This window comes from Macrosteles quadrilineatus, unplaced genomic scaffold (assembly GCF_028750875.1).
Source record: "Macrosteles quadrilineatus isolate MER2022 unplaced genomic scaffold, UCM_ALF_1.0 Scaffold_2__2_contigs__length_208266976, whole genome shotgun sequence".
Lineage (NCBI taxonomy): Eukaryota > Metazoa > Arthropoda > Insecta > Hemiptera > Cicadellidae > Macrosteles > Macrosteles quadrilineatus.
In genome coordinates this window covers 177,246,254-177,273,321 of record NW_026542595.1, presented here as the reverse complement: position 1 = coordinate 177,273,321, position 27,068 = coordinate 177,246,254, and the positions used below count along the sequence as shown (strand labels likewise).

Genomic DNA, 27,068 nt, shown 5'->3' with positions numbered 1-27,068 from the left:
TGAGTGTCAGTAAAATAAAAGATAAAGGATTTAAAGTGATTTTTGAAAAAGAGAAAGCTGTCGTCCAAAACCAAAGAGGAAATGTAATTGTGGCAGCAGAACGTCAGGGTGGTCTATATTATGTCAAAAGTACAAAATCTATAGGCCTAATGGTAAATGAAAAATCAAACTATACAAAAGACCCTGAGATCATAGATTGGCATAAGAAGTTAGGTCATCTAAACGAGGTTGACTAAAAAACAGCTTTAAAAAATGAATCTTTGAATGGATTAACCTTCAACATGAAAGACAAAATTGGAGAATGTGAAACATCTTTTGTATTAAAGGAAAATTGACACAAACACCATTTCAATCAAGAAAGATTGCAAATAATGTAGGCTTGCTAGAAGTCATACATTCTGACATTGTAGGTCCTATGAAAGTAACTACACCTGGAGGAAATAAGTATTTTGGAACATTCATTGATGAACATTCAAGATACTGCTATGTATATTTTTTGAAAAGTAAAGACGGAACGTTTCAAAGAATATAAATATGAGGTGGAAAATCAAACAGGAAATAAAATCAAGCTTCTGCAAACTGATAACGGCAAAGAATATTGTAATGGTGAATTTGACAAGTTCTTGGAAGAAAGTGGTATAAGGCGAAGACTTAACAGTTCCATACACGCCGCAACAAAATGGTTTGGCTGAAAGAAAAAATAGAACATTATTGGATATGGCAAGATGTTTACTGATAGAATCAAATCTACCAGGATATATGTGGGCTGAAGCTATTAACACATCTAACTATATAAGAAATCGATGCCCTTCAAAAGCTACTGAACACTTAACGCCATATGAAAAATGGACTGGAAGAAAGCCTTCAGTAAGACACTTGAAAGTATTTGGATCAAAAGTATTTGTATTAAACAAAGCTTCAAGAAAAAGAATTTTTTTTTTTAACAAAACAAAGAAAATGATAACTGACTTAAAAAATTCTCCAAACAAAAAGGTTTGTCTACTAAAAAAGGCAGTTTATGGTTTAAAACAATCAGGAAGACAGTGGTATATGAAGCTTGATGAAAAACTAAAGGAACTGAAATTCACACCATCTCAAGCTGATCCTTGTATAGGCCTATACATTTCAACAGTAGGTGGATGCAAATCAATAATCTCTGTATATGTAGATGACATTTTAATTGCTACGAAGAACCAAAAGTACCGCAATTACATCAAAGCCCAGCTCATGAAAACTTTTGAAATGAGAGATTTAGGTGAACTAAGCTGTTAAATTACCTGTGTCCGCCAGTTGATCCTTATGTGCTGTATCCTATTACAGGAGATGCATTTCGGCAGAATAAATTGCCATCATCAGTCCTAATATAAGATCTTGATCTTCCCCATTGGGTGCGTCTTGAAGTTTTGAAACACGTACACAAACTTTACATTTATATACATTACGAATAAGACATACAAATACACGGTAGGCCTACTTTTATTTTAGTTAATAGTGACATGTAGACCGCGTCGGTTGTGTGTCGAGTCTCGAATCAATTTAGGTCGACCTTACGTCTGTGGTCATCCACAAAAATTTCACAGTCCAACACGTCCTACACAACCAATTACACTCTGACAGTTGACTCTATCCATCTACCATCCACATTACACCATGTCCATCATGTACACTGTCAGCAGATCTGGACCATCCACCAACAACAATTTTACAGGGTCCGAAGAATCTACTACACCTTGGGAGAGGACTCCATCTGAAAATAAAATTACCTCCATCTCCCTCCTTGCAACTAGTGGTTTATGTTTACTAGAGGTCCAGTTGATTATTTTTTTGGTGGTGCTGTAAAAAAACTAGATTTACTGATTACAGGTTTGTAATGTCTCCAACATTATGAGCAACACAGGGAATCAAAAACATCTATTTGTACTTAATAATTGTAATAGCTTTATTCAACTTATAATTTCTCCTTATACATATGACTCTATATCTTAAAGTGAGATAGGATTTAGCCATAAGTAGATCACAATTTTCGACGCACAACAAACTGCAGACCCTCACACAGGAAGTGAATGGACTAACATTTGTTACTAGGCCTACTACATCGAACACCACCCAGAGAGCGGCAAACTTAGCCTAAATCTTAAAGTAAAAACTATTTACAGAGAAGTGTCAACAGAACTGCGAGTGCGGGGTTAAGGCACAAGGATAAAAACGAAAAACTTATAGAAAACCGAAGCGTAAATTGTAGATGATTAAGCGTTAAACCTATACTGTACCTATCTCGCTGTACAAAAAATGAACTGTAAGAAAAACTATATATTTTGACAGAAATAAATCACAGGAGGAACTTCTTTACGCTAAACAATCCAAATTAAACATCTTACACCGAGTTGAAAAGAGCAAAGAAAGGTAGTATTTCCTTACAAAAGACGAATATAGTTTTGAATTTAATAAGTTGCATTATTGATGCTAAAATATTATATACAAATTGTAATTTTCTTTGTACAACAGAGTTAGTTAAGGTGGAATCCCTTCTCTCGGGTGGCTGTGAGTAACCTCTCCTTGAGTAGCTGCTCTGTAGGGTAGTCTGGTAGTTTGAGGTAGTGGACACAAGTGTTGACAGAGGGGTAGCTACCCTGGCCAGCATCCACCTGCAGCACATTAGCAACATAATAGTTAGAAACATGAAAAAAAAAACTATTTTTGTCACCCATTACTTTCTTGTCCAGTACACTTTAACTGGTTGCTGTGTAAGACTACAAGATCCCGCCACTCATCCTACACTCATCTCCATTCATACTTGGCTTAAAATACCTACTTTGTATGGTCGCCATCTATTCTATATATAATTCAGTTTTAAAAATCTTTGTACAACTAAATCTAGAGTTCTACTGGACCGATTTTATTAATTAATGGGTCGTTGGAAAGCTTAGGTCGTGTAGATTTGCAAATAATTATGAAAGTTTGTTTTTATTATGATTTATGGTGAAAATTTTCAAAAAAACATGTTTTCCATAAGAAATACACTGAAAACGGTGTTTTTTACACTTTTTATTTGGGTACGACTTTTAGCTGCCTTTTTTTAGTGTTTCCAAGAAGTGTATGGTATCAATTTGTAGGAAATTTTATTCTCTTTCAGAATATCACCTTCCACTTTGGTCGATTTCCTCACCATTTAAAAGTTGTTTCAAAACTGTTTTTTTTTCAGGTTTTTATTTTAAAGTTTATATTTGTAGTCAGCTTTTGGCTGCCTTTATTAAATTATTTCAAGAAATACACAGAAGGTATTTGTAGGAAATTTTATCTTCTTTCAGAATATCACTGCATTTTCTACGATTTACTCACCATTTAAAAGTTATTGTCAAATTAGATAAGTGACCTCCAAATTTTTAGTTGTTAAAAATACTGAATTAGGGATATTTTTGTTAAACTTTGTACAGCTAAATCTAGACTTCTACTGGACCGATTTTGTTAACTAATGTATCGTTGGAAAGCCTAATTTGTGTAGATTTGCAAATAATTATGAAAGTTTGATTTTATTAAATATTTGTGGTAAATAAAGAATAAAAAGCAAAAATACATTAAAAACTGATTTTTTTTTTAGTTAATATTTTAAAATTTTAATTTATAGTTAACTTTAGGTTGCCTTTTTTGAATATTTTCAAAAAACGCCTAAGAGTCCTTTGTAGCAAATTTTATTCTCTTTCAGAACATCACCTTCCACTTTGGTCGATTTCCTCACCGTTTAAGAGTTATTTGCAAAAAAGCTTAGCAATCTCCTAATTTATTGTGGTGAGAAAATATTGAATTGGAGAGATTTATGTTAACTTTCTACAACTAAATCTACAGTTCTACTGGACCGATTTTATTAATTAATAGGTCAATAAAATCTGTGTAGATTTCCAAATAATTAGTAAAGTTTGAGTTTTATTTATTTATGGTAGTAATACGTTTTGCCGGTATGAATAATCTAAAAAATTGTATGGTAGTAATAATGGGTTAGCCAGTATGCATCATCTGATCATATGGAACACATGTATTAGATTGTTTTATTGTTATTTCCTTGATTTTTCTTTGTTTACATTTAGTTGTTTACTATTTGAATTGGTGGTTGAGGTCCGTAAAGTGTGTTTCTAAAGTGATGTTTTTAATCTGTACCATTAATAAGTATTGGCAAGTTAAGTGATGTATGGATTTCATAACCAAAAATTATTATTTTAAACTGCCAATTATAAATTATTCAAATTTAATTTATAATTCACAGTTTAAAATAGTATTTAATATTTGTTATTTTGAAATGTTAATTATAAACTCAATATTTTACATTAGTTTAAAAATGAATAACTTTACTCTTCACTACATGGTTGGTGATGGAAACTGTTTCTTTAGAAGTGTCTCATTTTTATGCCATAAATCTCAATCCAGATACAGTGATATACGATCCACGGTAGTTGATGAAGTCGTCAATAACTGGGACTACTATTGTCCTTTGATCGTAGGGGATAAGACATATAGACTAGAAGGAAAAAAACGCGACGGAATACAGAAATTTGATGACCTAAAGATGGGGAATACGCCGGTAATGTCGAAATCGAAGCTGCAGCAAGAGTTTTTGACTGCCAATTCAAAATATATGCTGAGAAATTGGATTATTTTGTAACGGTTGGTGAAGGCACATCGATCTATAAACTACGATTCTCAGGAAATGTGGATGCTGGGCATTACGATGTTTTGATAGACAATAGTATGCCTGAGAATCAAGAGGATATAATCTTACCAAAATCAAAACGTGGCCGTGCATAAAAAATATGGAAAAAGTAAAACATGTTCTGGCAGACGTGAATCAACAGCTCATAAAAATAAATTGAAGAAACCAAATTATAGTATAGATAAAGATTTACTCCAAGGGGTAAAAAAGTGTTTATCAAGCAATCAAAAGGATGGAGAACCAGAAAATGAAAAAGAAACAGAACAAGATAGTCTGACCAACACTTCACTCAGAGATGATGCAACTTCCTCAACCTCCTTAATTTGTGTATTGGGAATGCCAATACAAAAATTAAATTTAAAAATTGGAGCTGTAATAATATTGCTACGAAATCTTAACACAAAACGGGGGTTATGTAATGGGACACGATTAATTGTTAAAGAACTCAAGCCCAATTAAATAATTGCAGAGGTTTTAACTGGATCAGCAGCACGTGAAATTGTATTCATTCCAAGGATTGAATTAGCACAGACGGACACAGATTTACCATTTGTTTTAAAAAGACGTTGCTTTACTCTTTTAGAAAATCAGTTTATTTTCTAAACAATTTCATTCTTAAAAAAATGTTCAGGTACTTACAAGGGCATATATTATGTACTACTGTACTTTCTAGGGACCGTTGTATTTATTAACTACAACGGGCTCTGTTGCTAGTATAATAAGAAAGTATTAAAGTATCAGGAAGAAACGATCAGTGTTATTCCACTCACACATTCTAACAATTCGGACAGCACTACATAAATAATATGGTATTTTCAGTAATCTATTACCAAGGTACAATATTATTTTGTGATGCTCGATGTAGATAGGAAGACGCGATCAGTGGGATAGTTATTTAATTTGGCCATTCAAACAGTTTAGACAGCTTTACAAATATTAAAGGGCAATCTCAGTAATCTATTACCAGAATCTGCCAATCAGGCATATCTACCAATTAAAGTGTACTGTATATGATATACACCCGCTGCAGAACAAACCTGCAGACTAAGCAAATTTCAATTTATCTGTACAAATTTTAATTAAAATATTTCCATAAACAAGACATATTTATTCCCCATTTACATAACATTAGATTTAACAAGTACCTAGGTATACTGCTAGGGGGAGAGCTAATAGTTTTTTTTTCACAAAATGGTAGGCTGATATAGGACTAAATAAATAAATAATAGGATGAAATAAATAAATTTGCCGAATTTGATAAACATACATCCATAATCAAGCGAACTACAGCAGTTTTCTTTTTCTCCAAAACGTTTGATGTTACAACGCTTCAATATACAAACTTATTTTCCTACAGTCACCCGACAAAGTTGGCTTCCTTGTACTGTTTATAGTACAGAAAGCTGCTAATTTATACTTTGTCGTACAGTTTATACTTTGTCAAACGGTTTATACTTTGGCGCACATCAGGATTCCAACGAAACAACAAAAAACAGCGAGGTTATTTTATGCACGTAATCCATGTACACTTGGAAATAGGTTGGCAACACTTAAAGATAATTATACTATGAGCAGCTGATTGACTATTATAACTACGATTTAACCTGTCAGGACTAAATAAATAAATAATAGGATTGAATAAATAAATTTTCCGAATTTGATAAACATACATCCATAATCAAGCAAACTACAGCAGTTTTCTTTTTCTCCATAACGTTTAATGTTACAACGCTTCAATATACAAACTTATTTTCCTACAGTCACCCGACAAAGTTGGCTTCCTTGTACTGTTTATGGTACAGAAAGCTGCTAATTGCTGCATATTTATACTTTGTCATACGGTTTATACTTTGTCATACGGTTTATACTTTGGCGCACATCAGGATTCCAACGAAACAACAAAAAACAGCGTGGTTCTATTATGCACATAATCCGTGTACGCTTGGAAATAGGTTGGCAACACTTAAAGATAATAATACTATGAGCAGCTGATTGACTATTATAACTTCGATTTAACCTGTCATTTCGTGTTTATAGTTTTGATATTTCTGAACTTTCTGGACTATTCTTTCAAACGTTTTTAAAACACTCCTACGATCTTAATAAACAAGAAAATAACCTTTAAAGCATTTTTTAGGCACGGAAACCACTTCAAATTACAAATACCCCCGCCGCAGCAAACCTGCAGACTTAGCAAATTTCCATTTGCCTGATTGGATTTAAACTAAAATGTCTCCTTAAAAATATCACATTTATTCCCTATTTAAACAGAATTAGTTTAATGAGTACTTAGGTTTGCTGCAACAGGGAGGGTAAAAGTTTTTTTTATATAAAATGTTAAAAGGTGCTGTGGTAAAGAAATTAATTTAGTAAGAAATTAATGTATTTTCCAAATTTGATCAAAATATGTTCATAAACAAGCAAACTACAACAGTTGACTTATTCTCCATAAGAATAACATGGGAATTTTAAAATTACAATGTTTTTGAATTTTCTCCGTAACAATTAGGCGCATAATAATGCTTCAATACACAAAATTATTTGTTTTTTTAAGCTCTACAAAATGGTTTGAAAATAAATTGTAAAATTTTGTGTTTTTAGGGTCAAAAATGGGAAAAACCTATTTTTACCCCATAAAACCCCCCATAAACCCCTGTTCCCATAGTCCGATAATGCTGGTTTGCGAACTCATTCAAGTTTATCCCGCCTTACACCTTCAAACCAAATTTTATCAAAATCGGACAAAAATTACTCAAGTTATCGTGCGGATGGACACACATATATATTAACCTGTCAGGACTGAAAAAAATGGATATAGAAGCAAAATGATTGATAATATGATCAAGAAGAAAATTAAGAAAAGAAATGAATTAAAATCAAACTTAGAAAACAATTCGAAACACAAAGAAGAAAAGAAATTCATGTGCGTCCCATACAACAACAATTTTAACAAAGCAATCAGGAAAACATTCAAACATACCCCAGTAAAATTAAGCTACAGAACAAAAAATAACATTTTTAAAATCATACACAGTAAAACCAACAATCCTATAACAAACAATACAGCAAACATATACAATGCATCTGGTATCTACAAAATTAAATGTTCTGACTGTGACAACTACTACATTGGACAAACCTATCGAAATTTTAAAGTTAGATTCAACGAACATATACAGGCATATAAATCGAAGAACAAAACATCAATGAAATCAAATTTTGCAGATCATTTACTAAAATCCAAACATAAGTTTACTAAGATCGAAGAAAACTTAACAATATTAGAAATTGAAAAAGACAGAGAAAAATTGAATGTAAAAGAAGAAATTAATATTTATATGAACTACAAAAATAACAAATCAAATATTTTAAATACAATGATTCCAAAATTGAATAATCCAATATATGAAACAATAACAAAATTGAGAAAATATTAATGAAAATAAGTACAACACATCATATAGTATATAAATTAATCAATGAAGACAAAATTATGTTACAAGTTAGAAAAGTTTTATAATATCATATGTTATTTATTTATTTACATATCTTATTTTGATTTTTGTTTACTTTGAAAATGGCCTTAGAGCCGAAACTATAGTCAGTAAATATTTTAATAAATAATTTTACTTGGGTACTAAGTTTATTAATGTTTAATCTTTATTTATATATAGTAGCCCTATTTTTCTATTTTGCATATATATATATATATATATATATTAAATATTTAAGTAAATAAGTACAACTGAGCACCCTGAATACTATATTTTATAAAAAGAAGTGACATGTTTCGGACATTAGTCCATTTTCAAACTTCAAAATACATTGAACACTTAACCATTGTTTATATTGTTTGTTTGTAAATAAATATGATTTATATATATACAGATGGTTTATAGAACTAGACAGGATTTGGAAAAACTTTTTGTTACTGATTATTTAATTTTAAAATTTGGTCAAAGATTGGGTTTCTTGAAGGAATTTGGCTATTTAAAATATGATTTGATTTTTTAGATTTTCTTCGTATATGAAATATTCTTCAGTTGAATCCATTTGATTTCCTTTGTTTAAAACTTTTAGAATTTTCATGTTGTTTTTTAAATTTGTGTAATTGTGGTTGGTCGATAAAAGGTGTTCAGCAAAGTTTGATTTCATGGATGTTCTGTTGTTACTCTTAAGAGCTTGAATGTGTTCTTTGAATCTAGATTTAAAAGAGCGTCCTGTCTGACCAATGTAGAAGTGTCCACAATCAGTGCAGTTAATTTTGTAAATGCCAGATTTGTCATAGATGTCTTGATGTTCTTTATTTGTATTAATGTTATTTGCTATCATATTGAAAGCGTTATTTTTTGTTTTAAAGCCAATTTTGTATTCAGAATTTTGAAAAGTTTTTCTTGTAGTCCTGTTAAGAGTTGTATTGAATGGGATACTAATGAATTTCTCTTTCTTCTTTCTTTCTTTGTTTTCTTGATTTTGATTTTTCTTTCTTTTGATGTTTCTAATCATATTGTAGATAATGTTTTGCTTATATCCATTCCTTGATGCTAAGTATTTAATTTTGTTTAATTCTAATTTTTCTTTGTCATTGGAATGTTCAAAAGACGATTTAGCATGGATCTGAGAGCAGATAGTTTGTATTTCCAAGGATGGTTAGAATTTGATGGTATCATTAGGTCTGATTGAGTTGGTTTTCTGTAAATTTTGAAATCGTGTTTGTTTATGTTTTTTGAAATAGTTAGGTCGAGATAGTTTATTTCATTATCGTTAATTTCTTGGGTAAATTTTATTTTCTTGGACAATGTGTTCAAATATTTTAAAAACTCTTTACTTTCCTCTTCATTTCCTTCAAAAAGGCAAATTACATCTGAATATTCAACTGAAGAATACAGGGTTATTACAAATGATGTTCATGATTTCATACATACATAAACTATAGTTTTATTTGTTGTACAAAGAATTAAAATGGTTACAACTTTTAAAAAACTCAAAAAGTTTCGACACAGATACACAGAACTACAAATGCTCGATACGGGAACCCCTTGTGGTACGACAGATGTCAATAATGTAGTCAAGCTCTTGCTAGACTTTGAAAAGTGTGTCTAGGTCTATTGTTTCGATAGCATTGATAATCCGTTGCTGGATCTCAAGTATGCTATCTGATAATGGTGGTGTGTACGCCTTATCTTTGATGTATCCCCACAAGAAAAAAATACAGGGGGTGATGTCCGGAGATCTTGTAGGCCAGTTCAGGGGTGTGTCATTATTCGGACCACCGAGCTCGTTCCATATCTCAGGCAGCACATTGTTAAGTTCAGCCCTACTACAAATAACATTCAAATGCAGCCATTTCTCATAAATTTCAAGTGTCACTTGACAATATAGTGGTTACTAGGAGGATAATCGTTAAACCTGGTTCTTAAGTGTCGTCTCACACTAATAACAGATTGGTTAATGTAATATTCCAACTGGCAAAAAGCTTTCCTGCCTTCAAATTCAGCCATTACACAACACTTACAACAATTGACTTGACAAACAGCTGATATGCACCCAAACCAATGTAAATGAAACTTTATGAGTTTTTCTTTCCAATGGTACCAACTAAAATAGTCTTGAAACAAATTAAACCAGTAATATTTATAATTAAAATCAGGAACAACATTTGTAATAACCCTGTATTTCATATACGAAGAAAATCTAAAAAATCCAAATCATATTTTAAATAGCCAAATTCCTTCAAGAAACCCAATCTTTGACCAAATTTTAAAATTAAATAATCAGTAACAAAAAGTTTTTCCAAATCCTGTCTAGTTCTATAAACCATCTGTATATATATAAATCATATTTATTTACAAACAAACAATATAAACAATGGTTAAGTGTTCAATGTATTTTGAAGTTTAAAATGGACTAATGTCCGAAACATGTCACTTCTTTTTATAAAATATAGTATTCAGGGTGCTCAGTTGTACTTATTTACTTAACCCTCCGAGTGTCATGCGTCGCTGCAGCGACGCGTAACGCACTTTGTATAGTGTCGTGCGTCGCTACAGCGACTCGCGAACACTGTTTACGGCGAAGGCTCTATGACTAACTGAATCGGACTGTACTGGATTGAGTTAGGTATCGTTCTTTCCGTAATATTCTAAGCTTTCTCCAGAGGTCTGTCTCTAAGCACTATTCATTTTAGTTCCGAAAATATTGTAGCAGACAGCTGACTGAGCTGACGTGCGTGTATTTGTAAACAGCTAGGTTACCCTCGGACCGATGACTGATGTGTTTTATTACATTTATCATTGTTTTAGTGTTAAAAATCAAAAGTAGTGATATACGTGGTGCATTATAAGAAGATTTAAGTGGTTTTGAAGTGCTGGTTGATGATCCTGAAGAAGTAGGTAGTGATATTGATGTAAATTATCAGCCAGATTCCTAGCTATGGTTGGGCTATGCATTCTTAGCTAAACGCTATGTACTGAAATCTGTTTTTTGCCCATAACTTATTTATTTGCAAATCTACTTCCTTATATTATTATATATTTGTAATCCTCATAAAATTTAGAACAAAGTGGCTATTTTCAAATATTTATAGGCCTATAATTTATACAATTTCATTGAGCGCAAACTTATTTTTTTTTTTTTAATTTTCAAAGTTATACATTTTTTTACCTAAAAAAATTTTTTTAAAAAAATCTTCCTTATGTTTTATATATAATATTGAAGCCCAAGATTTTCCAAACAAAATGGTATATAGAACAGTATAATTAACATTGTTTTTAAGCTTCTCAGATCAGTTTTAATAAAACCTTGCAAATGAGCAAAAAATAGGCTGACATTAAGGCCAAAACACGTGACACTCGGAGGGTTAAATATTTAATATATCAGCAGCCCTATTAAGTGAACACCTAAATTAAAATATATATCTATATATAGATATACAAAAATTTGAACGAATGGTGTTTTTGGCCTCTGGGGACATCAAAATGAAAAAGTAAATCGGTCCCGGGCTTAGGTCTTACCATGAGACCTACGGTAATAGCTACTTCCCTATAGGGAAATTCGCTAAAACATACAGAACTAAGTCGCGGAGCACATTGCTTGCCGAGGAAAAAATAGCGGAGTGATACGGACCGGGGACTGCTTTCTTTAGGGCACCTTTTTGTGTTGCCAGCTGAACATAAAAACGTGTTGTATAGTGTTTGAAAGACTAATTATTTATATGCTTTATAGTGACTGTAGGAAAAATATAATGTGTAACACGAGTGCAAAAGGCCTTTGCTACAGTCGAGATCATTCCTTAGGTAAACATTGCTCTCGTGTGCAGCAAAGTGCCACTTTGCTCACTAGTTACACAAATAACTATAGTTTTTTTTTTAAGCTCTACAATATGGCTGTGAAGGAAATTGGGTATTTTCATGTTTTATGGGTAAACATTTTAAAAGAAATTTGTTTGACAATTTCAAAGCCCCATAATACTTTGTCCCATGATCTTGCTGGTTCAAGAACTCATTTAAGTCTGTTGTAGTACTCTACCCCTTCGAGCAAAAGATGTCATTAAAATAGGACCAAAATTTATCACGTTTAGGGATGTCTATACATGCACAGTGCTAGATTCGCGGCGGAGAGTTTTGTTACCTCTCTTTTGGGAAGATAAAAATATTTGCATAAATCACGCTAAATAGGTTACAGTTCCGGCACCTAATTTTTTACAAATCGAGCACTGTATTTACATACAATTGTATTGCGACATAGGCGACATATATAAACATTTCAACAAATAGTGTTTTTGGCCTCTAGGGACATCAAAATTTCAAAAATTTAAATCGGTCCCAGATCTTGGTCTTGCCGTGCCAACTATGGTAATAGCTACTTCCCTATACAGAAATTCGCTAAAAGGATTATGCACTATATTATAGGCTAATCTTAGTTTTTACTTTTGGTATTTTTTTTCCTGATAATCCAGCATTTCGTAAACTTTACACCCTACTGGTTCATATTACACAGAGTATGGGAGAGAGTACTAAAAAATAACTCTTCGTACACCAAAAAAACAAAACCTTTGGTGGTGGAAACAAAGGTACTTGATTTATGGATTTGACATAGATTTATAGTGAGTCGGTGGCTCAGTCGGTAGCGTCGCGGACTTCGGGCCCACGGCAGCGATGTCGTGGGTTCGGATCCTGGTCACTGCCGATAACATTTTATCAGTACAGTTCACCTTTGTACTGTACCGGCTCACTCCTTGCTTTGCTGTAAACGATCCACGCACGGGCGCTTAGTCTATGTGGACGGGCAAATGCAAGGTTAAAAGAGGCCGCCAACCTCTTTATAAAAAAAAAAAAAAAAAAAGACATTTGATACAAAGGGCTAGGTTTTAAAAATTGTAAGGGACTCAATTGCTTGATTTTAGTTTACTGACAGCTAGCAACTTAAATAATTGACAGTGAACTTTATTAAATATAATGGAGATTCTACGTCAAAATTTCACTCGAAAGTTTTAATTGATTGCAGCTTCACCCACCTTTCGTACAACAGTCAGTCTTGGGTAGAGGTTGGCTAACCCACCCGGAGGTAGGGACGAACACCCTGTAGTGAACTGAAGGAATGCCTTGCGCTCTTCTCCTGTCATGTTGACCAACACGTTGACAAACCTCAGGAAACCAGGGCTGCAACATGTGTTACCAATCAAAATATACTAATAGTTGCCTGCCTTGAAGGTAACTTGAACTTGAAATACATTAGAGGCAAGTAAAACAAAAAACTACTTACAAAAGTCAAGGAAATGTACAATTTGCCAACTTTGGACTATTACAGACTTTCCCGGGAGCTTACCTGTCTTTGGTGTAACCCAGTTTAGGCTCCGTGTAGTTGAGCAGGTCCTCCCTGGTCCATTGAGGGTTCTGGTCTCCACACAGCATCACCCTCACCTCTGAAGGGGTGAAGGCATGCAGCTTACGAAGAGGGAACACCTGCGACATAACCAACAATCAACATTGAACGACAGGAGAGTTTTAGTGCTCACACAGTAGGACACCTGTTACATACCTTATGGTGCTGGTGATAGTCATGACTGAATTCTCAATTTCATCATCAAATTAAAATAAAAAAATATCTAGAGGGATATGCACTCAAATTTTATGTTCATATTTACAACTACATGGTTTGCTAAAGGATGCATAACCTTCCATAGTATCAACATTTCATAGTTTACACATTTGAAAACAATACATCTATCAGTTGGACTAGCAATTAAAAACTGAGTGGTTAGGTTGAATATTGACTGATATAATGCAATTACCTGGTTGAAGCCAGCTCTCAGTGCTTCCATTTGTCTTGTGATTCCTGTCTCTAGGATAAACTGAGTTGTCAGTTCAAGATATTCCTCCAAGTTGTCCAAGCCAACCTAAAACATTTTGTTCTCCATTAAATTAAAACGAGTGCACCGCTTTTAGAGGAGGAAATTCTACAGAACAACAGAAATTATGCTCGCCTGAGAGACCTATTAATTTTTTAAGAGGTTGGCGGCCTCTTTTAACCTTGCATTTGCCTGTCCACATAGGCTATAGACCTGTACGTGGAACGTATCCAGCAAAGCAAGGGGTGTGCAGGAACAGTACAAGGATGAACTGTGCTGATAAAAAGTAGTGGTAGGTACCAGAATCCGAACCCACAACATCGCTGCCTTGGGCCCAAAGTCTGTGATGCTACCTTTGTCATTTTAGTTTTCTAGGTGGACGTACAGCCTGAGTTCTTGATTAGACTCTGAACGACTGATTTACAACATTAAACCACATGGCTTAAAGACAGGAGATATGCTAAAGAAAAAGTCAGTAACAAAGGCCTAAAAGACATACAATGGTTTAATGTTATGGGGATACAAAAAAACAGCATTATCTCAACGTTATTTGTGAAATAGTGATTGCCTAATATGTGGGTCCTCAAAAGTCAAACACAAAAACTTTCATTGAAAATTTTACAATTTTACCACAGACACAACTTCTATCCTATCAAAAAGTTATGTATGGCTCATAAATTGTCTAAAAACTGGAAAGTCTCAGCCATTAACAACACAACAAATAAATGGAACAATTAAGATTTTAAATGAAAATTAACATTGTTTTACAAACCTCAATATCACTTCCGTTGTTGACGAGATCTACAGAATTGAAGCCATAGACTTTACTGCCAGGCAGATAATTGAAGGTAATCATTAGATCTTCCAGTCTGCTGCCATCACTGGACACCAGCGACAGGTTCTGGATCTGTAACAGAGGAACAAGTGTTCAGAAAACATAGAAGAAGTCTATAGGACACAAAGAGGAACAGGTCTTAAGAAAACAAACAGAACTAAGATTTAAGAAAACAAAGAGGAACAGGTCTTACAAGTACAACTAAAGAAAATGAAAGAACTTATAGAACTTTACAAAACAAACTCCATTGAAGCCACAAGAATTACATTGAGAAACTACAAAACTGAACAACACAAATTACTCAATAGCCAAAGTCAATACACTTGCCAAATCAATGTTTCATTAAGTACAACTAAAGGTTATACAGAAGCAGTTTCTGTATAACAAACAACAACAACAAACACTCTAAACAACGACCAAATCAGTTCAATTATATATTTTCTTTAAAATAATAATTATTGAAGTAAGATAACAATCCAAACTTCAACAACAAACTATTCACATCCTAGAACGTAGGTTTTAGCCCACAACTGTTTTACACATTACTTCAGGTTAGGACTCGTGCGTTGCAGCATTATCACTTGGATCAAATCCATTGGTGATTGGAGAATCTGAACCTCGGATCTACCACTTGACCAGTACAATCCCATTTTCTTCAGGACTGCATAATATTTCAATATTTACAAGTTTGATCCCAGATTGTTGTATTTGCTTGTATTGTATTGTACCTGACGTGCTCTAGTCTCCGGTGAGAGTGTGTTATCTTGAGCTATCCTCTGTTTGCGAACGACCAACTCCCGTAGTTCCCTCAGGAACCTGCCTCTCTCCGGGTCTACCTCGTACAAGTCCTCCACAGCCAGGATACCACTGAACCTGTCACAAAACCACACATGTTACACACAGGATGGAAATGTAACAGTATTAGCAACAAGAACAGGTTGATTTAGTCTAGACTAGAAGGTTGGCTAGTTCTGTGGGAGATATACAAAGATAGTTGTCATTGATAGTTATAAATGTAAAAGTGAAAACGGAAGTATAGTGAGGCAGACTTGATCCAGACCAAGGAAGACAATATTGTGATAAGGAGTAACTGAGGACAAAGCTCACATCTATCAATAAACGAGTTTCTCTGTGCGCTACAGACAAGCCTGTTGTTTCTGACTTTTACAGCAATAATACACTTTAGTAAAATATAGTAATCTTTATAGATAAATATTTGTAAAAAAATTACAGAGGAAACCAAAATTAGACAGGTTAATCAACTTGTCTGTAGGTAATTTGTTATTGTTACCACTTAATTTGCAAATGTCATCTGTCTTCAGCAGGTAGCTCTAATAGATTGTGCTTGAAATAATATAATCAAATATACAGGGTGTTTCACGGGAACCCTGAAAAACTTTGGGACTCGTTTTCTAGTTATACTTAAAAATAGGTTTTTTTTAGGTTTTCAGTGTATCTGTTGAACATTTTTGACCTCTAAATAGAAAAATTGACAATATATTTTCATTAAACTTGCATTGTCAGATAGAATATTACATTTCAAAGAGATTTCATTAATATTTTGGGCAAACATGTTGGTTATGACTGATAAGTTTTAAACTAAAATAATTTAGAAAAAATCTTGATTAAATATTGTAAGGTTGTAAATATTTTGAATGGTATATCAGCCTTCCTGAAAGGTCTTACCCTGAAAGGACAAGCACGGAAAGAAAGACACTTTTTCCTATCTAAAATCTCCCTAAAGTCAGTGGCAATGAAATATGATTAGTGTGTATAATGTACAGTTTTAAAACTAGAGAAGGAAGAGAAAAACCAAAGAACACCTTTTAAGAGACATTTGAAAAACATGTTTAGCTTTATTAAAAAAAAATCTCACCAAGGTTTAGTTTCTTCTATACAAATCTTGGGAGGGTCAAGTTCAAGTTCCTTTTCACTTTCTTCTGAGATCAGTGAAGACATCATAAGGTCTTCATCAGTAATAATACTCCTACTCCTGGGCAACAGTCCGATTCTGAAACAAGGAAAAACACATGTGTTTAAAGCATTGAAATTTACAAACAATCCAGTCAAAATCCCTTTTTTTTTAGTAAACATTGATAATGACTTGTTCATAACTTCGTAGAGGAAGTACCTTTTTCAATGACAGCTGATACCAAATAAAATAATGCCCACTACTGTTCCTTATCTATATATTAATTTGAAACTGTTTTAATTATTGAACAATCTAACTGTAGACAGAAATAGGCCTAATTGGGTTGTGGTGAACTTAATTCATAACTTGAACCAAAAGAGATTTTTCGGCTCTTGCTTCTATTGTATTTAATTTATTTGAAAGAGGCTAAGGGGAGCAAGCTGATCTAGTGGTTCCGAGAGTCCTGGGTTCAAATCCTGCCAAACACCGATGGATTTTATCCAAGTTATTATGCAGCAACCTCTAGGCCTAACCTGAACTAATGTAAAAAACAATGGCTAAAAACTAGTTTATAAAAAAAAAGAGGCCAAAGGAAATACAAGCAACAGGTGTCCTGCAGTGTATAGCATTTGCCAATACAAGGATGGACTGAAGTGAAGGGTGCTGACAGGTCAAAGTTCCTCCAACCCCCCAGAAAAATAGTGTGAATATTTTGACCGACACAAAAACCTACCTTTCATTAATGTTGTTGACTACTTCTCCCTGACACAGCAGTTTGAGGAAGGCAGGACTCAATGGCAGATCTACAAGTCTGTTGTCTTGCAGCACTTTGGCCAAGAATACTCCTAGAAACCTGTAATCATATTTCAATTGTACTACTGATAAACATTCCAATTCACCTTGGTCGATCATGCATAAATCAATCAGGTTTCAATAATCCATTCTAAACCAACTACTATTCTTTCAAGTCTCTTCTCGATCCCTTAATTTTGGTGGACAGAAACAAACTGGCATTTAGTCTTTACCCTTGCACACTCAATACAGGTTAGGACAATAAAGTTATTATTCACAAAAGAGAAAGGCATTTGAGATACAAGTAAAATTTGAAAAGTATAATGCAAATTCCAACAATTCTTTTATTGTCTACTCTGTTCTATTATTTTTCACCAGTCTCAGTGTTGTGCCTCAAACGTTATTTAATTACAAAGTTTTACTGTGACATTTTGTTAAATTCTGGCTTAATAAACAATTTGATTTGAGTTATTTTTGTTTGTTTGTCAAAGTTTTTACTTTTGTGGTGGATTTCACAACCAACTGATCTGGGTCCTAAATGGAAAAAAAGTCTTTCTTAACATTTTTGAGATCACTCCCTAGTAAAAATCATGTAGATAAACATCCCTAACACAATGTACTGACCAGAAGTACTGCACTGCTCTGTCAGCAGCAGGTGAGTCCTGAGGTAGTGGCGCTGGGAACAGTCCTGCAGGACGACGGACGTAGTATCCGGGAGGTTTCACCCCCTCGCCCAGGTCCAGCCCAGAGCTACGTTCCGTCACTTCATCATCACACAGCCACATTCCTGTCAAAACAATACCTCATTTATTACTAGTATGCATAAGGCTAAAAAAAACTTATTAAATATTTGCACAGATAATCAATAAGAAAAGTAAATACAGCAAAACCTTCACTAAGCAAAATAAATGGAGTCAAATCCATTTTGGAAAACATATTACTTTTGTTAATTGATGGTAGGAATTTAAAGGCTATGTCCATTCAAGGAGATCTACAATATTAGATTTGGCTAAGCCGGGCCAACTACTTGCGCCTCAGCAGACAATTTCTGTTGCATAGATATTTTTAAGTTTTTAATCAGGGTATTGGATAACCCGGGGGTTTGGTTTAATAACGTGGACTTAAAAAATGGCACTACCCACTACCAGTCTGACTGTATTTTCCAATATGTTTTACAGGTGGCAGGCTAAGGTGTCAAAACCTTGCATTCAAGTACAAATTTTACAAAGTTGTTGAAAGAATTGCAAAACACAAACCTAAGTCTTTCCTCTGTAGTTCAGCAGCAACCAGGGCATAGAACTCCAATGTGGGTCCTAGACCCGTGCCTTCCTCTCCTTGGAACTCCACCTGCACAAGGCATTCATATGAGAGAGGCCCACTTAAATAGTAGTAGTGTTAAAATACACCCACTAATAGTTGAAAGAACAAGTTTATTTTGAGTCCATTTTCAACAAAAAAATTTTTTGAGAGAATGTTCATTATAAATGTAAAAAGAAAAGAATGATGTTGGTACCTAAGATGTCACTAGTAATGATGACCAATGACAAAAAGCTTGTAAAAAAAAATAATAATAAACACATTCTTATAAAGGTTAAAAACAATAAAGACAGAAAAACGATGGCACTTTTTTCAGTTTGAAATTTTTCAGCCTGCCATTCTCTAAACTACACCTCTTTTCAAAACAGTTAGTGGTTTTGAGATTTGAGTTTCTATTTTGACTACTAATCACAACTATAAAGTTATTAAGCGTGAACATAGATAAAATCCATTAGTCATTTGAATCCGGCACCTGGGGGACCGAAACCACTACGCCTACCAATAGACCAGCTCGCTCCCCATTCACAAACTAAATTAGATTTATACGACACTGACACCACAGGTTACATATTTAAAGACGACTGAGTGAAGAAAGAGTGTTAAACGAGCTGACAGTTATGTAACTGACTAATATCAGATATAGATGTTCAGCCAGGACAGCATACCTCCAGTATACTCTTCCTGTCCGCGTGCACCTTCATGACCTGCACTGCCCAAGGTAACAGCTGGTCGCCCCTGGGTACCTTGACCCTCTCATGCTTGAGTCGCCCGACACGGAACTCGTGAGGGTCGTCCCTCCTGGGGGATAAGCCAGGACCTCTTTGTCTCTCAAGAGTGACATCTCTCTGAGTCTGCAGCCACACGATGGACCTGCGGCCAAGGACATGTGTTAGTGAGAATAGTCATAAAATTTGAAATTAACAGTACAACTACAACTATCTGCATTCCAATCATACAGATCACCAAATAGTAGAAGAAAAAATGAACAAAGTCGGTCAGAAAAATTGTGCTGTGTTCTCCATTAATGATGTAAAAATTAGGGGTCTGCGGGTCCCCGATTTTTTCGGGTCGGGTCGGGCCAGCGGAAGGCCCGAGAGACCGGGTCGGGTCAGAGATTTGTTCGGGCCAAGATCGGGTCGGGCCAAAAAAAAAAAAATTAAATTATTATTTTCAAAGTTATAATAAGTTATTTTCAAAGAAACACTCTTATATATATTATTACAGAGGAATTAATACGTTAAAATTCGAATTAAATATTAAGTTTGCTCACGATGGTTTAAGAACAAAGACACAACAGAGCAATTGCCGTACTGTCACTAGCCAGAGCCAGTCGTCTACTGACAAAAGCCGTGACGCAACAGTGCAAAGAAAACAAAGTCAAAAGAAAGACTATTTATCCAGAGGTACCAGTTTAATTATTTATTGTTTATTCCATACCTAGTTTAAAATATATTTTAGTATTTTACATAATAAATTATAAACAAAAGAAATATCTGATATAGTGTACAGATCTGATCTTGTTCTTTTATTTTCCTATTGTCCTTTTTGTCATTCAGTAACAAAACAAAAGAACACTTCTGATCGTCTGGTTCTGCATTGTATGGTTACCATTTCATTTTTAAAAAAGTATCAAGTATCAGCAAGTCTACAAAGAGGTTAGGCCTAAATATTTTATAATTTTTATGAAAGTTTTTATCAGGAAAATTATTTTTTCTTAAGTTAGATTGAGTTTCAAAAAGGATATTTCTAAGATCCAATACAATATTTACAAGACACAGACTACCATGAATTAATTTCTTTGGAAATTATCTGCAAGTTTTATATTTTTTAATAAAGAAATAATATATCTTTTTGTTTCTACTTCCTTGTTTCGTTACTTGCATTTTGTCAGCAATTGGACAACCGGGTGGTGTAATATGGCGGGGGAGGGGAGGGTCTATGACCTTGAGTGTCCCCGAGTCGGGTTGTGCAAGAGGGGAGGGGAGGGGGAGGGTCTTTAACCTTGAGTGTCCCCGGCCCGGACCTGGCTGTGAGTGTGATTCATGGTTTTTTGTTTACATTCTACTACCCTTCCTTCCGAGAAAAAGACCTTACAGTTTCAAAAACATTGACTTACAGTATAAAAACATTGAGTTGTGTTGCTAATTAGGGCACTATAATTTCTGTGCTGTCTGCTTATTTTGCCAAATTAGCATTTAACTCTTTTCTCTTGATTTAATATAATTTTCTATAATTATATTAAGAGTTCCTTTTCGGGTAGGCTACCTAATTAATTGTGATATTGTTTGACTTGAGTTTATGGATTTTTAATTCTTTTCATTTATTAGCTACCAAAATCAGTTGTTTTAGGATTTTAATCTCTTGCAATACCGTAGGTCTATACTACTGTGTATGACATGATATGCAATTTGTACAGCCTTTACTATAACTATACCATAAACAATGTATGTGTGTTATTTACTGTTTTAGAGTGTTATAGTAAATTAGTTTACACAATATCTTTTCTTCAATGAGTTCTCCACTTGTCATGTTGCTTAGCCTATTACTATAAAAATTAATTCCTATGTAAAGCTGTAGGCCTAAATGCCAATAATAGATAATTCTTTATTTATGATGATGTAACTAATAATGCTATTGTAAATGTGAGGTTTTTATACTTAGGAGGTTAGGAGGCAGGGAATGAATGATTCATATTGCATGGTGGAAACATAGAATTTTTATTTTCTTCTTGCTTGCAGTCTTGAAGCCAGTCCACAGGCCCTAAACTTGTGATAAGGTTAATTGATTTGTTTATGATCCTTTTATATTAAGTTCCATTTCAAACTTGTTGTAATATAACTATTTAGATATTTCAACAGTTATGAAAATGGGAAAGAATGGCTTGATAAAAAAAATTATTTTCTTCTTTCTTGCAGTTGATTCAACTCCTAAGCTGTAAATAAGTTATGAACATGTAATAATATACATAAATACAATCTTTTTTCATATTTTATTTTCAAGTAATATTATAAACACAGAGTTAAAAGAAAAAAATCCGGTAATTAATAATTTTTGGCCCGACCCGATTTTGGCCCGAAACCCGAGGACCAAAATTATTGGCCCGACCCGACCCGACCCGAACCAAAAAAGTCTGACCCGCAAACCCCTAGTAAAAATGAAAATCATCATCTTTTTATTAGAAACTACTTTATGTTTATTTTTAATTAATTTGTTCTTGAAAAATCCAACCATCTATTATATGTATGGAGTCTGGTCCAAACTGGTCCGGATAACTGAAGTTGTCATTACCGGAGATTAGTGATGGACGAGATTAGATTTTTCACTTCGAGACGAGATTTTTTAATTCCGGCAGGACGGGATTTTTTTTTTCGGGACAATATTTAATAAGAATTTAAAAAAAAAAATTAATATCTACTTTTTAAGTTCAGAAATATTTACAAGTTTTGAAAACTTTACAAAAAATATTTAAAATTGTTTATTAAAAAGCATTAATAAAAACATCAGTATATAAAAAAATATTAATAAGGCCTAACTTATTAACTCTTTGGCATAGGAAACATGGAGATATCAGTTAGTATAAAGTTCAACTTTGAAAAATATCATAAACAACAGTATTACTAGTTAAGTATAAAGTAACAATTTTTAAGTCTTGTTATTTTTAGAATGATTATGATTGACTTATTTTCACTATGTTTACAGTAGTAAAACATGTCATACACTGCTTACACTAACAAAACATCTTATCATTTGCTGTCTAAAGAAAAAATTAAAAAACAATTGAAGCAATATTTCCATGTAATGAATAAATAATTAAATAGAAAAGCATTCGCAGTTTTTTAAATTTCAAATAATTTTTTTTAAATAAAAAAAAAAATTTAAAATAAAAAAATTAGGCCTAAATAAAATTTTAATGAAAATTAAAAAAAATGTTTAATTAAATAACATATTAATGAAAATTAAAATTTTTTTTAAATTAAATAACATTTTAATGAAAAAAAAAATTAATAAAAAAAAGATTTAATGAAAATTAATTTTTTTTTTATTAAAAAAATTGTATTAAAAAATCAAATTCAAAAAAATTACAAAATTTAAATTTAAAATAAAAAAAATTAGGGATGGTCAAGTCTCGAAATTTCGGGAAATTTTAATTCTCGTTACACGAGACGAGATTTTTTTTGGCCGAGATTTTTATCGAGACGAGAATAAAAAAAAAAAAAAATAAAAAAAAAAAATTAAAAACGCCTGCAGAAACGTCCATGCAATACCCGCAATACAGGAGCGTGTTGTAGTTGCGTTTCCTTTGCGAAGGCGTTTTTATTTAATAAATTCTTTTAAAGTAAATATTACTTTAATTATTTTAATAATATTACTTTAATAACATTTGAAAAGTTTTGTTAAGTGTAAGCAGTGTCAGGAATGTTTTATTACTATAAAAAGTCAAAACAAGTAACTATAACTATTTTATAAAAATTAATATTGCTTTTATTTTATGATTTATTTTATTTTAGGATAAGTTGAACTCTATCCTTACTGATATCACTATGTTTCCTAATCGTAGGCATTTTTAATAAGTTAGGGCCTAGGCGTGATTAATAAAAAAATGTTATGCTGATGTTTTTTAATAAAATATTGTAAATATTCTTGCCTATTATCATTATTTTTGTATTTAAACAGTCATCTAACAATGTTACAAAATCAGGTAAAAATTTTGAACGTGCATTTCCCGTTGAGTATGAGAAGGGAAATCCCGTCTCGAAATTTTATGAGAAATAAAAAATCTCGTCTCGTCTCGTCTCGAACTAAAAATCCAATCTCGTCCATCCCTAAAAAAAATGTTAATTAATTTTTTTAAACCTTGTCTCAAAATATCCCATTAGTATTTCAACCCCACCCGAAGCTTCGATATAAAAAAAATCTTGAAGTTTCGGGTCTTGTCCTTCACTAGCGGAGATCACTCACTTTAGGAAAAGGGAACTTTTAATCTAAAATTGTTAACATTTTCAGTTTATTACTTTATTTTTGGATAGTTAAATATGTCAGAGACTTTATAATACAAATAGTCTATAATACATGAGTTGATAAAAAGATACTATCATTATTACCAACTGAGATGGTTGCAGGTTGAGTCTTTGAGAGTAAAACAGTGTAAAATGTTTTGAATAGTTTTATAACTGACTAAGACTAGCTGTTTCTTAGCGAGGATAGTTGATTAAAAGTCTTTTGTTCTGTTGTTTATATTTAGTATAAATGATTTAATTTGTGTAGACATTTAAAAAGAACATAAATTTCTTTCAAGCGCACTATAAAACAAATATAATAATAAACCAGCACATCACTTAAACTAGCACTGAACACCAACCTGGACGCGCCAAATGCAGTGCAGCTGAAGTACAAATGTCGTGTCTCAAACGGGAACAAGAACGGACATGAGTGGTTGAGTTCCTCACACCAAGCAGGCAGTGCTCCAGAGCTCAGTACGAGTGGCTCTTGTATCTGCTGTACCAGCTTGTTGGTGATCTTCTTGCTGGTGAACTCCTCTGGAGTGATAGGGCCCTCGTTGGTGTCTACGTCTAAGAAAATGCAAAAAAAAATATAAAGTCAAGAGAAGTGGTTGAAGAACGGGATGTGGTTTAAGTGCTTTAAATTTTGTAAGATATACTGGGAGTTTAACCCATCTCATCTTATACCGGAGTCCGAGCACTAACCACAAGTCTAGCAACACATTCCAAAAGTAAGAACATTTTTTTTTAACACTGCATCTTTTGGCAAAATAAATAGAGTCCATGGTTTCTCATAGTCCCCCAGAGAAAATTAATGCCCTGACTTGTAAAAGCCTACACACAAAGGTCACATAATACATTTTGCTGATATTCCAATCACGTGACTTAAGGATAATGGGAATATAAGCTCATGGACTCTAATGTGGGCACATTTAACCATACAATTTGTATAGATTTGACTGACCGAAGTGATGTTTCCTGTCCCTGATGACGTAGAGGTGTCGCATCAGCTGCAGTACATCCTCCACAGTACAGGACGACGACGGCACAGGTGTGGCAGGTGACATGACACTGGAGGCACAGGCGTGTGTGTGAGACATGAGAGATGCTACAGGCGTAGAGTCGCCTCCCTCCTCCACACTCTCCTTCTGCTCTCGGTAGATGATTCTGTCAACAGTGTCATACACGTTAACTGTCGGGTCATGTTCATTTGAAGGCTTATGCAGCCAGTGTCATCAGAATCCACATGTTTTTGTGTTAACCTATCCAGCCAGTCTAAGCTTAGCCAGTGAGGATGCCTCTTCAAATTATGGACTAACTGCCTGGCAGCAAAGTCTAGCTGGCTATGTGGTTGATGCTACAATTCACTATCGGATTCTGTTGGGTTATCTACAACAACAATAACCTTAAACAAATAAAAATAAACCTAAACAAAAATTAATAAACTGTCTGAAAATATTAAATCACTAGAATCATTTGAAAAATACAAAAACGAAGTTGCCAAATTGCTGCTCAACAGAGTGTATTATAAAGTAAATGATTTTTTAAATTATGTATTTATTTGATTTCTTAGCATATTTTTTAGTTATTATAGTTTTATGTATTTTATGTATATGACCATTTCACCTGTTTCCCAGCTATGCTGGATCTGTGAACGTTTTGTGAAAATAAATTATTGACTTGACAAATAACAATCATAGGTTGGCAATGGCTAGGAGTGTTCCCTTTAAAATCAAGCCATGCTATTTTTAAACAACAGGCTACAATCAAATCCAAACCAGTCAGCTTGGTTGTGAAACAATTCTTGAATTCTATTCATATCAGTGGTGTAGTGGGGCAGGAACCCATGGTAACGGCGATTCCGATCTGTTTCTTTCCAAACATCCTAATATTAAGGAGACCTGAGCTTTTTTTTTCGATGACATGCTTTCCCACACTGGAAAATTTATGACTAAACCACTGATTTAAATTTAACTTAGATGGTAAAATATTTAGCTCCTGACCACAATGTTAAACAAATCACTGTCCTATTTATCCACGAATACACTGGCTAACAATGGTAATCAACATCTGGTTGTTGGAACATATATTGTAACCAATAGAGTACTTACGTATAAGTTGGCTCCCATATCCTTCTCAACTTCTCCTGTCGACTACCCAGGTCGGCCAGTTGTATCAGTTCTTGGACAGCGTGGAATATAGTCCAGTTGGGGTCAGTGAGGGCAATCTCTACGTCTTGCACCTACAAATCAATACTATAGACAAGGCAAAGGTATATCTGTAATTAGATATACAGGGTGAATTTTAAATGAGTTCCCCCCCTACTTTTTTCTACATTTCTTAAGATATCATCTCCGGACCACGTCAGATCATTGTTGAGTAGTAAGTACTTCATTTTGACTGGGTTTACATTTTTGGCCGCCATCTTGGATCCGCCATATTGGATACAAAGTTTTTTTTTTCAAATGTAAAGGTAGGGTTGTGACCCATTATTTCAAACAACAATTTTACGCTGATTACAATGCCGCAATTCGTTTTTAAAAATCTTGATCCGTTCTAAAGTTATGAGGAGTTTTTATAACTTTATTTTTAGCCCATTTTAACATTGTGCATTAACAAAATAAGCCCATAATCTCAAAATAGTGTTAGATAAAGATAAGTATACACCACCATTAATTGTCGACATATTTTCACTTGGTTATGACGGATGTAAATTTTCCAGCCGCCATCTTGGATCCGCCATTTTGAAATGTGATCAATTAATTTAAATATGAAGGTGGTGTTGTGACCCATCATTTTGAACTACTTTTTTATACTGGACTCAATGCCGCAATCCGTTTTTGGTTATCAAGCTTTCTTGATAAAATATTAAAATACTCTTATTTAAAATTTCAATATTTCAAAATCCAAAGATGAAAATGAAAAACGGATTGCGGCATTGAGTTCAGCATAAAAAAAGTAGCTCAAAATGATGGGTCACAACACCACCTTCATATTTAAATTAATTGATCACATTTCAAAATGGCGGATCCAAGATGGCGGCTGAAAAAACTACATCCGTCACAACCAAGTGAAAGTATGTCAACAATGAATGGTGTTGTATACTTATCTTTATCTAGCACTATTTTGAGATTATGGTCTTAGTTTGTAAATGCACAATG

The 27,068-nt window shown here is 33.5% G+C and overlaps 1 protein-coding gene across 1 annotated transcript in view; it reads right to left on the bottom strand.

The window, feature by feature from the left end:
* Positions 1 to 1,914: 1,914 nt before the first annotated feature.
* The window catches only part of LOC128987322 (E3 ubiquitin-protein ligase HECTD1-like), a 101,535-nt gene continuing 76,381 nt past the window's right edge, over positions 1,915 to 27,068 (bottom strand). The window contains exons 38-51 of the mRNA XM_054408103.1: positions 26,019 to 26,149; positions 24,872 to 25,074; positions 24,267 to 24,477; positions 19,573 to 19,777; positions 18,847 to 18,937; positions 18,215 to 18,377; positions 17,532 to 17,651; positions 16,763 to 16,897; positions 15,615 to 15,759; positions 14,824 to 14,958; positions 13,995 to 14,099; positions 13,529 to 13,665; positions 13,218 to 13,362; positions 1,915 to 2,645 (exon numbers count right to left, since the gene is read on the bottom strand). Of these exons, the coding sequence (XP_054264078.1) occupies positions 2,508 to 2,645; positions 13,218 to 13,362; positions 13,529 to 13,665; positions 13,995 to 14,099; positions 14,824 to 14,958; positions 15,615 to 15,759; positions 16,763 to 16,897; positions 17,532 to 17,651; positions 18,215 to 18,377; positions 18,847 to 18,937; positions 19,573 to 19,777; positions 24,267 to 24,477; positions 24,872 to 25,074; positions 26,019 to 26,149 (2,064 nt within the window). The 3' untranslated portion in view covers positions 1,915 to 2,507. The remainder of the gene's footprint in view (positions 2,646 to 13,217; positions 13,363 to 13,528; positions 13,666 to 13,994; positions 14,100 to 14,823; positions 14,959 to 15,614; positions 15,760 to 16,762; positions 16,898 to 17,531; positions 17,652 to 18,214; positions 18,378 to 18,846; positions 18,938 to 19,572; positions 19,778 to 24,266; positions 24,478 to 24,871; positions 25,075 to 26,018; positions 26,150 to 27,068) is intronic.